Source organism: Meleagris gallopavo, chromosome 4 (genome assembly GCF_905368555.1).
Source record: "Meleagris gallopavo chromosome 4, MGAL_WU_HG_1.1, whole genome shotgun sequence".
Lineage (NCBI taxonomy): Eukaryota > Metazoa > Chordata > Aves > Galliformes > Phasianidae > Meleagris > Meleagris gallopavo.
This window is the reverse complement of record NC_139407.1, coordinates 58,625,159-58,637,930: the sequence shown is the minus strand read 5'-3', so window position 1 is coordinate 58,637,930 and position 12,772 is coordinate 58,625,159. Positions and strand designations below refer to the sequence as shown.

General features: G+C 40.2%; 1 protein-coding gene across 1 annotated transcript; it reads left to right on the top strand.

Moving 5' to 3' along the window:
• The first annotated feature begins 5,545 nt into the window (after nucleotides 1-5,545).
• Nucleotides 5,546-8,340, top strand: CYTL1 (cytokine like 1). Its single transcript, XM_085221926.1, has 4 exons — nucleotides 5,546-5,949; nucleotides 6,054-6,098; nucleotides 7,416-7,544; nucleotides 7,705-8,340. Exons 1-4 carry the CDS (start codon nucleotides 5,812-5,814, stop codon nucleotides 7,789-7,791), a joined length of 399 nt encoding a protein of 132 aa, XP_085078052.1. The 5' UTR covers nucleotides 5,546-5,811; the 3' UTR covers nucleotides 7,792-8,340.
• Nucleotides 8,341-12,772: the final 4,432 nt, after the last annotated feature.

Genomic DNA, 12,772 nt, shown 5'->3' with positions numbered 1-12,772 from the left:
ATACTTCTGAAAGCTATGGCAATAACAATCTTAGAAATGAAGTCCTTCATTTCCTTACAGATTAAGCACAGCACAGACAAGATCCCCTTGGAGGGACAACCTTTACAAGCAGATAGCTCAGGCCTCACTCTAAACTCAGCCCTGGAATTCCCCAGTGGGCTTGTATCATAGATAAATTTGGAGGTTGCATACGCTTATGTTGCTCTGATGCATTCCTTGCCAGCCGACATCATTTTTCATCACAAGTGTAATTAGAGAGGATGGGAGGATGGGATACTGACCAGCAATGATAAGACTTGGAGCTATCTGCCATATTTGCATGTGTAAAAGAGAAAGAGAGAGAAAAGGAAAGAGAAAGAAAACAGGAATAACTTGCTTTTACTGCTGAACGTTGCTCTGAAACCAAACAAGGTTCACTCCCCATTATCCTGCAATTGAGGTCCTCTCTTCAGTGCTAAAGCACAGTTGTAACTTAGGATAACATAGCAAAACTTGGAAGCAGACAAAGTACAAGAAAACAAGGCAGCTCTGCCACTGAAGCAGCCCTGTTACCACACTGCAGATGTGTGTGGGCCTCTTAGAGGTTAAATTGCCTTTTTCTTAGCAAGACACTGAAGGCTTAAGGCTCTAAATCCCTCACTACTCAAATCAATAAGCCCTGCAGTCGCTGAAAAGAGTACTGCTGGCAGGACTAAAACCACATAATCTTCTGTCTCCCTGTCATTTATGGCAGCCTTCCCACAGCCTCTGAGGAAAGTGCTATTATCCCCATTACACAGACAGGAGCTGAGACCCAAACAAGTCTGGGTTTTGTCTGCACTGCAAGGACAGCAGTTCATGGGGACAACTCTGAGCAACCACGAGCATTGCTCTGACTGTGCTCCAGGGGGTGGCAGGAGCTTGTGGCCCCACTGCAAAGATTCTTTGTCTAAGAACAGGCTTTCATAGAATCATCGAAGATCTTAGGTTGGAGGGGGCCTTAAAGATTACCTTGCTCCATCCCCTGCCAGGGGCAGGGCTGCCACCCATCAGCTAAGGCTGCCCAGGGCCCCATCCAACCTGGCCTTGATGCTTCCAGAGATGAGGCATCCACAGCTTCTCTGGGCAGCCTGTGCCTCACAAAAGGCTCACAGCTTTGGAGTATGTTTCCTCAATTTATATGTATATTTTAAAAGAAAACAACAACAGCATTGAAAAAAGAACCCTGTACCACTGAGCAAACAAAGGAGACTTGTGCTTAACAATCACAGAAAAATGCTGCTGCAATGCTAGTACATCAACAGCCCTGCCTGCCTTGTCCATTGCCTGCAGTTTGGCCAAGCTGCACACACCACCTGCAGGGATGCAATGCCAGCCTGAAAGAAAAAAAGAGACACATTGGGTCACCCCAGCTTAAAGCATGGGCATGCAGTGCAGCTGTACACAGCATCCCTTCTGCACCAGAGCAGTGTGAGAGGCTGCACAACATGCATTCAAAATTCAGTGCTGATATTACAACAAAGCGCAATATGGACAGTGCACAGGCAGAAGCCAGGAAAAGCAAGACAAGGCCTCAACCAAAATGCCAGGCTTTCCCAGAAGGCTGTGAACACCTCTTTTGTGCTGAGCTGGCAGCTTGCAGGGAAGTTCGGCTCAGCTCTGAAACAAGAAGTGGCACATCTTCTGCAACAGCAAGCTCAGTCATGGGCTTTGAATTGCTTCCTAAGTATACAAGACTTTCTCTGTAAAGAGCTGTTTTGATTTTCTTTTCCTATTTTTCAATATAATAGGAAGCTGACTTCATAAAATGTCTCACAGCAGCTCCCAACTATTTTAAAATAAACATTTTCGTTAAACAAGTGGATTTTCATATTAGGAAAGCAGTAGCTTGAAAGGGCTTTTGTGAAAAGTCTGTGGAGATCCAGGTATGCCATTCAAACATGGGAGGAATTTTTGCCTGCATAGTGAGACCTTTGACTTTTAGAAAAATATTATTGTTTGAGTTTTCAGTAACTCGGAAATAAGAGAAAAACATACCTGAAAATTGTTTAAAAAGTAAAAAAGATTTGTATGCAGTTGTGTCATGATAGGATTTTAATTTGTCTCTCAGTCTGTGTCTGCTTTTGCTGTGGAATATTCCTTCTAAAAATGAGTAAATAAACATACTGTGAGTAGATCTCATAGAATGTGGTGATATAATTTTCATGAGCAGATAAAATTCAGTCCTTGGAGCCCTTGAAGGACAATGAGATGTGCACATTATGATGCCCATCAGAGATGGAGTGATGCAGATTTTCTCCTGCTGTGCTAGTGTGGTCCAAGTAACACTCCACAGACTGGAAGGGCTGTGGGTAGCAACTTCCCCATAGGTGCAATCCTCAGGCAACTTTTGGCTGTGACATGTTTTGATCTTTGTCCTTTCCCTAATTGCAGCTCTCAGGGTTATTTCTATGTCCATTTTGAATCTATGTTCTCAGGTGTCATTAGCCTTTGAGAGGAACAGCTTGTTGTAACTCCATTAAAGATCTTCTCTGCCCAAGGCAAGATATGCTCGAGAATTAATAAGCTGCTTTGCATAAGTGACAAATGTGATAAAAACAGTCATCAAAAAGTGTCTGGAGTTTCAAGGGCTTTGGTAAATGCATAGCTGGTTCAGAGTTATGCTAGGTGCCAATGACTGAAAGGACTCCCAGTGCCTGGTGTCACCAGCAAATTCTCCTGAAGTCATCACTGAGCTTCTCAGAGAAGTTATTTGCCTGTATGCAGTCTATAAATTGAACATATTCATAGATCAAGGATAAGCTGACAAGCTACAAATAGAAGAAAACTGAGAAGAAATTCTGTCCTTTTTGAACTGAATTGCATATTCTACACGCTGAGCTGTGCAGAAATGCTGATGAGCTAGGAGACATTGGAAAATATCCATCTGGGCCAGAATCAGCTATGCATGAAATCTGGCCCAGAAACAGGAAGATTTGGGTGAGGAAATTAAACCCTGGTCCTTCTTTTACAGCTCTTTCCTGAAGAAAAAAAAAATAAATGAGAAGTTGTTTTTCCTGAGATTTCTGAGGGTAGCTCATTTTTTAAATTATTTGAATGGATGTCCATCTCAGGGTGGCTTTCCTTGAGTTAGTTTGTCCGGGATCAAAGAGAAACCACAAGGCAGGAATGCTGCAGCTGAGCAAAAATTTCAGAGCAAATTAATCCAGTAGTTTTATCCCTTCACAATGCAGAGTCTTTTATTTATTTGGTTGGTTGGTTAAATGTTTTGGCAAGGCCTGGATCCAGCTTTTGCCTTGCTTACTGGGACAAGATCTTGATAGCTCAGCGAATCATTGCATTTTCTTGTTCTGCAAGAAGCCTCGATAGGTGGATCATTTCCCTGCCTGTTGGTGGCAAAGCATCTCTGCAAGTACATGGGGCTCAGTAAAACTCACCACTCAAGTCAAGGATATTTGCAGGTATGCATGCTGAATGTGTGGGCCTAGGTGGACTTCAGGTGCCAAGGCTTGAGAGGTAGGTGACAGACCTTTCGTCCCCATTCCATTCACTGCTACATCAGAATTAGGTCATCCAACCCAACATCTTCAGAGCTGAGAAAGAAATGAAATCCATGTCAGATGATCATGGATGTGACCTCCAGGTAAGGCTCCTGTGGCATGGGGCTTGCAACCCAGCTTGGGAAATGAGGCTGTGTTTTGGGCCACAGGATGCTACACACTTGCCTCTCTCCGCCTAGGCAGCCGAAGTACAGCACAGTTTATAATGTAATTTCAAATCACTGAGGGAACCTTTCACACTAGCCCACCCTAAAAAGAGGGACTTCTAAATAGTTTTCAGCTGCCTTGATCTGGCCCAGACACAGGACATGGAGAGTGTTTTTATTGGTGCCACTTGTCACAGGCACTCAGAACAGCTTTCTTTCAGAGCATGATCCACAGCATTTTACTCAAAATGGAGTCACCACCAACCTTAGTATAGGTAAAAAATCATGAAAGACAATAATGCTCACACTAAGTAAACAAATAAATAAATAAATAAATAGATTCAAAGCAAATACTTAATATCAAAGACATCCTTAGCAGTAGTTGTATTACTTATATCTTGTATGGAGAGAATATTTACACTGTTAAGAAATCTGCTCTTCAGTCAGAGCAGCTACATTTTAGCAGCTTGCCAAACAAGAATATGATAGAAGGATAATATTTCACTGCCACTCTCAGCTACTGTTTACAGTAAGGAGATGATTATTAAGAGTCTGTTTCTTTACTGGAAAGGCTCACACAAAGAAGAATCCTTCCCTTGGATATGCATGAGGTAGTTTTGTTTAGGACTACAATCCAACTGCTGTGTGCCATCCTATTTTCAAAGGTAGAAGGTCTTCCAGCTTTATTTTGGCTCTTCATTCACTTTCCTAAACAACTCAATTTCCTAAAATAAAAAACTAAAAATAAAACCCAACAGCCCATTTTCCAAAGGCAGCCCTAAATTCTCACTGTTGGGACTCCCAGCAGTTGAAATTTTTCTTTCCTCACAGGGTATTTATCAAATTACCATTCAGGAGCACATGACTTTACTAAACAAATCATTCTTTGAAAAAGCAAAGAAATGCAACAAGACAGTACAAAGCAGATCTGTTTCCTTGTTTCTTCCAGGTATTTGGGTAGATTCAAGTCAGAATCCTCTACAAAATACAGAATTCTTCTTTTTCCCAAGACTGGTTTTCTCTCCAAAGTGACTGATAGGAAGCTCCTCTATTTTACAGATGCTTTGTCATTTTCCCTTTTCTCATCTTCAGGTGAGAATTCCTAGTTTATTTCAATGCTGGGGGGATTGTGCCCTCCATCAGATAGTTTCTTATTTTGGTCAATACCAAGCTAGAACCTCAATTTGAAAGTGGTGGGTTCTACTGATTCTTTTGTGGGGTGGGAGGGTAACTTGTGAAATAAGCAGTTCTTCAGTGAAAAGCACTTCCATTTTATAGGACAGTTAACATCTAACAACATCTAACGTATGTTCAGCCCCATGCCTGCTTCCCAGCATCTGGATGTCTCAGCTCCATTTGGAATCTAATAAAGGAACAGAGCCTCATAAATCTAACACAGAAAGCAAAATGGTGTTTATACATTTACGACAGCCATATAGAGATGCATTAATTCTATTTGAGACCACAAATGTGTAAATATACAGCACTCCTCTGGTAGTCATTGCAAGCACTTTCGGCTTTAGTTTAGAAATAGAGAGCGTCTGCATAGGTTGAAAAGAGAAAATGATACACAATCAGAGGTCTCCCTTATAACGGTAACCTTTCAGGCCTGCTAAGGATGATAAGCAAGTCTCATCAGCGCTGTCAGCATAAGACAACAGCGCTCGAAGGATGCCTCTCCACACATACCATATGCAGTCCTGCAGCTGTAAATTACTTTCTCAAAAAAGAGGCTTGTATGCCAAAACATACAGAAGATCACGGCCTCTCACCCTTTGATAATTTCTTACACTAATTTCTCTTGCTTGAGATGCTCACTCAGTGGTTTTCTTTCTGGAATGCAGCATGCCAGCAGTGCTTGTTTTTGTTATCCTTGTTCCCTCTTTTCCCTGCTTCAGGGGAAAGTGCTAGCAGCCCCGCCTCGTAGGTTGGTAGGAAATTTAAACCAGCAGTAAGCTGCTCCTTGGACCACCCCCAGACTTTTTTTTCCCCTCATTGATGCAGACGACTATTTAACTGGGGGTTGACTTGTCAAATTCACCCACTGACGCTTAGCAGGAGCTGCCCAGCCATTGACAAGAATTTTTTCCTCATCTCCTCCCCTGGACAAGCTCCCCAGGACGAAGATGCTGCTGAGCCTGTTTGCTCTGCTCTCTGCAGCCCTGCTAGCCAGAGCAGCCCCTCCAACTTGCTACTCCAGGGTGTTATCTCTGAGCAAAGAAATCACAGAGTCCTTCAAGGAGCTGCAGACCTCCAAGGCTAAGGTGAGTCAGCCTAAAAACTCCTACAAAGACATTGCAGGTTGCTTGCTTTTGATACAGGTAGCTTTCAAAATAAAATTGCTACTGATCTTTCTTCTTTTCTGCAGGACTCATGTGTAGAGACGCTGCCCAAGCTGTACTTGGACATCCACGTAAGTTTTCACACTGCCTTCTTCTTTCTGCACAAGAGAAGCAGCCACTGAAAAGAGAGCATAACTCTTAAGATTGTTAACACCAGAAGAGCTGTTTGAAACTATTTTTTAAAAGCATAATTAACTAGAAAGATGAGTGACTGAAAAAAAATAAATCTCATTTTGAATCTTATTAAAATCCCTATGCAGCTTCTAAGACTTTGTTTGGAAGTGACTGCCATTTCTACATTGTTTATTGTGCTAAATGTGCACAATGTGCTTTGAATAATAGTTGGTGCTTTTTTGTTGTTGTTGTTTTGTTTTTTTAAAAAGCAAAACACTTTCTTTATTCTATAAACTTCATTTTTTTATCATGTGTCACTTCTGGCACTGCAGTTTTAAGTAACAGAAGTGCAGGGATATCTTGCTGGCTTTTCCTGTTTTAAATAACCATTTGTTAAAACCAGAAAGCAAAAATATCCTTGAGGTTATGGAATACAGAGAAAAGACCACAGAAGTCATCTCCCAGTGAAGATGAAATAGTCTCCTGTTCATGTATATTATATTTGGGATATCTGATATACTTTGCTGCTGTTCTCAGTGTTCCCCTGTAACAACTAACAAGTAAAAAAAAAAAAAAAAATCTGATCAATGAAAAATGCCTGACACATTCTGCTGGAAGCAATGACACTGTCAGGCATTTCAAGTCAGATCCCTTCAGATCCTAAGTCCACAGCTGCTAGCACCTTTCCTCACTGCAAAGGCTGAGCAGCGTGATCCCAGTGCATCAATTTCCCTTGTTTTATAACAAGAGCTGGAATATTTATCTGCTGTACTAGGATGCTGTGAAATTAATGTTTTCCATGCTTTATTTTAATAATGCAAGTTGTGAGAAAAATGACCCAGAAAAAGTTATTGCCTTTTGTATGGGAATGGAGGAATTGTGTCATAAATCCTTGGTTATCTTGTTCACCAGCAAAACGGGGCACTATCTTAAAAGAGAAACAGTGCACCTTTTTTTTTTTTTTTTTTTACGTAGTCCCACCAACTACAGGAACAGGTTTTATTGTTTTGGCACTGCCAGCTCCCAAAGCATGTGGGAAGCTGGCAAACTGGACTGCGCCTGCAAAATTTTCTGAGCACTTATTTGGACCAAACGCCTTTGTTATGACATATTGAAGGTTAATTTCCCACACTAAAGGTTACATAAATCACATAGACGCAGAGGTAGGAATTCAGGGCTCCCACAGAGGCAATAAGAATTTTGTTAAGTGGTGGAAAGGGACATAAATCTGCATTTGTGCACTGTTACAAATGTTTCTTTTGCACCCTTTGCAGAATTACTGTGTGCTGACAAAACTCCGTGACTTTGTGGCCTACCCCAGATGTGAGAGAGTGCTGGAAGTGAGTGAGCTGAAGGAAAAAGCCCGGAGCCTGTACACCATTATGATCTCCTACTGCAGAAGGGTGAGTCAGGATGCATCAACAGGGACACAGTGTCCAGCTCCCTCTATCTTTACCCTACCTCCTGACTTCAGCAAAAGTGAATCAAGGCCTGATTTACTCGCATTTGCACTATCCTCTGTCTTCCTTCTTATAACATCAGCCATCTCTCTTGTTTCTTTAGGACTTGGCATTCCTTACTGATGACTGTAACGCTCTGGAAAGTCCCATCCAATCTTCCATTGAGTCCTCTGAAGATATTGACAGCTAAAATGGAGCCAGCCCTGAAGTTGTACCTGGGAAATTTGCAAGGAGACCAGGAGTCAAGATGCATATAACACTGTCAGCTACAGTACTAGACCTTTTTTGAGCACACTAGCAATATTGTCTCAGACCTACCCATTTTTCTCAGCCTTGGCAGGAAATGAACCGCATGCCTTACATACCTGCAGAGCTGCTAGGGAAACTATGGTTAGAAAGCAGTTTTTTATTTGGCAAGGTATGATATTTCAGCTTAGCCAAATGTATAAAGTATGTTTTGTTTAAACACTAGGTACTAGATTTTTAAACTCTTCTATGAATAACTAGATTAATAGATCATACTACATTTTCTATATCCTATCCTAAGAAGTTATTTTATTAGATTGGCATGAAAGGGACTTTGTTTCTCTTAAAACATTTGATAGAATGTACTAATAGACTTCTCTCTACTGTATGGATCATATATGTATGCTGGTAACATTTGATAACAGTCTTGTAAGAATAGAAGTGAAAGTATCTTGCCGGAGAGAAAAATTAAATAAAAAAACTTCTAACCCAAGATGCTTGTGTTACAGCATGTCTTTCAAGGCACACCAAAAAGGTGTCATTCTTTCAAACTTTTCACAGCTACTTGCAAGTTACTTTTCACAGCACAACCCATCTTTAGCTTTGTTTCCATAGCAATGCAAACTTCGCCGTGTCTGCATGATTTGGCAATGTAAAAGTTTCTACTGGGAGATTTTTTTCCTGTCAGCAAACCATTTTCTTAACAAAATTAGTAGATTATTTTTTAAATACTGTTTGTTTTGTGAGAATGTAAGCTCTGAGGCTTAGAAAGCTTCTTCAGTGTTTAGACAGACTGTTCGGCTTCCCAGGCTCAACTCACATAATGAGATACTGAGATCAATAAAATTTCGAGATCACAGATCAACAAGTCTGGAAAAGACATCCAAGGTCAGCCAGTCCAGCCATCCCTGCTTTCTCTCTCTACAAGCGATTCCTCTTTCTCCTGTACAGTATAGCCTGGTTACTCCTCTGTAGCACTGCCTAGCATTCTGACTTGTTCAGTGGTCGCACTACATTTTATTTAAAAAAAAAAAATCCTCTGTAAGATTCTTGAACTATGTGATGATCACTGCTCTGTTGTCTTCTCCCATGCCAGTGAACATCTGAAGGTATGAAACAAAAATGACTGACAACCTTTAGGGAAAGAAAGGAATCAGTTGATTTAAAGGAAGAAAAAAAAAAAAAGTTTTTTTTTATTTATTTTTTTCAATAGAATAATGTAAATCCAACATTATTTATCAGTTTTTTAGCTAGTTTTCTGGTTTCACCATAATCCTGATACAAATTACCTGAATTATTCAGCTTTATACCTCATCATATCTCTATATCGGAAGCAGATATGGATTCATATAAATCAATCCTCTTTTCTTTGCTCTGTTACAGAGAAATACCATGCATAGAGATCTGCACTTTTGTTAAAAGTCAGTCCATAGCCATTTGATTCATTTTCAGTTAAGGAGGAAAGCATGAAGGAATAAAACATGAAAATCAGTAGACACCTATTCAGTATTTATGCTTTGGACTAGTTAATGCAATGTCTTTGTACCTCAGTTCACTCATTTTGAAAATAAATGTTACTGGTGTGAACAAAGCTCTCAGGAACACTCAGATTTTAATACAGATGATATGATATTTTCATATAACAGATAACAGATATTTTTTTGACACAAATTAAAAGAGACCAAAAATGGAAAAAGAAACCCCAAATGAAATCAAAATTTGTTCCTGGGCTCCAAAGAAAGAGAACATGTCTGTGCAAATGTTCCTTTCCTAACTGAACATATTAACCCAATATTCTATTCCATTCCATTCTGTTCATGGACAGAAGATCTATTACATTTAGAAGAAAATGATCCCAGACAAATTAATCCTGAAGCCACTGCAGAAATTTCCATTCCACTAACTTGGAACATTTGACTTTGTCACTGAAACACAGACTAAGGGAGGGAAGCACTGAATCTAGGAGAGATATTGAGGGAAGAAAAGAAGCCCCTTCCTTTCCAGTTTGTTTCACCTGTAACTGTAAGATCAAGGAATGTGCCCATCCAGCTTTGTACTTCTTTGTCAAAGTTGAAGTCCTCATGCATTAGCCCTTCAAAGCCTCTAGATGTTCCTGGGCAGCTCACAGGTGTTCCCACTCACTCACATTTCTCTATTGCCACAGGGTAAGAGACAATAGTAAGCTCAACAGTCTGATCTAGCACCAGACTGAATTCAAAGAAGGGCAACAGCTTGGATAGTTCCATTCTCAGAAAAATCGTTGCTTGGTTTGCCTTGTAGGATTCATCTCCTCACCAAGCCAGCAACCTCTGAACAAGATCCTGTGCACTCAAGAGATATGAATTTTTTTTTCTGTATCATTTGGACATTTCCAACATCAACTCCTTTAGAAGCAACCATGCCCTGGAACAAGAACTCCTGTTAAGACATTGGCAGGGAGCCTCGTAACCATACACAGGATGAGTAAGAACCTTGGCTCAAGGAGAATTACAGGTGGACTTAAATCACTCAGTATTCAAACTTTTCCTCCCTCTAACCAGGAGCTCCCAAGCTCATTGCTTGGAAGCAAGCAATGTTTGGGAAAGTACCAAGGCCTGCACACTAGCATATACACACCAGAACCACATCACAGCCTCTGCATGTTATACTTATTTACAAAGACAGTCACAGCTGTACGTGCAGTATGGTCACCAAAGGCCACAGCATTGCAGACCTGATACAGGGACCAGTTCTCATGCCTGGAAGCTGGCAGCAGGCAGCAAAAGCTGTTAATTTTTGAGTGTTTTCCCACTTCCAACTGTCACAGGTTTTAAACACAGGCCTGTTATAAAGCTAGCGTTGTGGCTTGGCAAGTAAACTGCATGTTTCCTTCCCCTCAGAGGTCCACACAAGTCTGTCTCTAGATCTGGACCTTGGCTAAGGTCTGATCAAGTATCCATGGCACTTCTTTGGTTTGTAACTTTAGCCTCTTCAATACTGACAGGACACATTATTTCCAACACAGTCCTAGTGTGGTTATTCACCAGTTCTATTCAGCTCAGTTCTATATAGTTACATCCTACTTCTGTAGAAGTTGATAAAAGCATCTAGGCACTTTGGAGACTGTAAATACCTGAGAAGCCTGCAAAAACCTGTCCTCCATTTGCACGTGTCCATTTTATTCCCAGAATCAAGATTTATCTGATCTCTGGTGTACTTTTACATCAAGTATATTCCCCATAGTTTACACTGCGATTCTTCCCATATCTTGCATGTCATTTTTTTTAATGGGAAGTGTGCTGAAGTAGAACTACGCTCTTTCAATTCACAGCAGCCTGCTGTCACTCAGTCTTAATGAAATTTGTGACTAGATGAACCCTTTTCATGAATAGTGTCTTTTTCTATTTTCACAATGTAAAGAAAAAAAACCCAACGCTGATAAACAGAACTAATCCACTTGTAGTTTTTCAAGAAATCCTGCACTACTTCCTTTCAGCAAGCCAGTAATTTTACCTTTTCACAGGTATACAAGAAGCAGTGGAGTCATCCACACAGCTGAACATATACTCCCACATCACAACAGCCTATGCTCCTGAGAGCCTAACTAAAACAGAGACCACAAAGGGATTAAGGAATACATATTTGCTGTAATTTGCCACATGGCTTCTTGCCTCGTTTGGGCAGATTACTACTAAAAAACATATCATTAACAAATTGCACTCCCTTGTATGAGAATAGAGAGGAACTGTAGAAAAATAAAGCATCTGCTCTATTGTCATTATGTTAGGAGGTTTGCTGGAGAGAGTAGTTAGTCATATTGAATCTTAACGAGGTGAAAATTGCAGGTTTGGGGGACAAAAAGTTAGCAAAGACATTAATTTCCAATGTTGCCATTGTATTTTACTGTGGATTTTACTAGAAGCAGTTTATTTGCCATCTTCTCTTTACCAGCCTTGATCGCATGGGCTTTCCTTTCCTTAAATGACCACTGTGGTCATTTAATTCCTCATGCACTAGGCTTTGGTGAAACTAAACAAGGGCTGGGAGCTAGCAAATGTCTGACACCCAATTTCTGCCCCAAGTCAGAAAAGAAGGCAGCCTTCAAGCCCTTCAAGGTGACAGGTTTTTACAGCCTTTTCGCAGATAACATCAAATGTGCTACTAATTAGTAGAGTACAGAATAAATATCAAGTGTATATATATATATATATATATATATAATTTATTTATTTTTATTTATTTTTAAGAGAGAACAGGAAAGCAGTGGGGATGAATCTGATATTTTAACATGTACTTCTTTTGGAGAGGGGTGTTATTTTGCCCAAACAACAGATTTAAGAGAGACCGGTAGTTCATTCCACCTTTCAGGACATACAAGGCATCTATGGGTGGAGCAAATGGGATGCTGGCACCTTTTCCAGAAGTTTGTTGCAATGCTAATGTCTTGTACACAATGTTACCTTACAAAAATTTAAGCTCTGTACTTTATAGTGCTCAAATTTAAATAAGTAAACCCATCTGCATCTTTATCAATGCCAGAAAGATTAATCAGTAATGTTCCAACAATAGAAAAATACAGAATATTCATTTTGAAAAACCTAGAGACGCTGTAACACTGCTTAAGTTTTGAGACGAATATACAAACATTAGAGTACAAGTTGGTTTCACTGCACTAAAATGAAGCAAAAAAAGCTTTAGATACTAGTATATAATATAAAGTCCACACTACAGTCAGTGGTAGTTTTTGAATAGACTACGTGATGAGGAATCACATTTGTTGCATTAACTTTAGAAAGTGATTCACTTTACAGAGTGATTCAGATGCATGCTACCTTCCTTCTAGGACACTGTTTCAGTTCCCAGGCTGCTGAATCCTGTCAAAAATCAAGTCACAGCACAGCTTGGGATGTGAGGTTATTTTTAGATCCATATATTAAGCGTTTTCT

Bases quoted from the DNA above. Each gene is read 5' to 3' on its own strand.
- CYTL1 (XM_085221926.1), top strand. From the start codon at position 5,812: ATGCTGCTGAGCCTGTTTGCTCTGCTCTCTGCAGCCCTGCTAGCCAGA. The intron at 6,099-7,415 runs GTAAGTTTTCAC...CACCCTTTGCAG, and splicing joins AGCTGTACTTGGACATCCAC to AATTACTGTGTGCTGACAAA. The intron at 7,545-7,704 runs GTGAGTCAGGAT...TTGTTTCTTTAG, and splicing joins TGATCTCCTACTGCAGAAGG to GACTTGGCATTCCTTACTGA.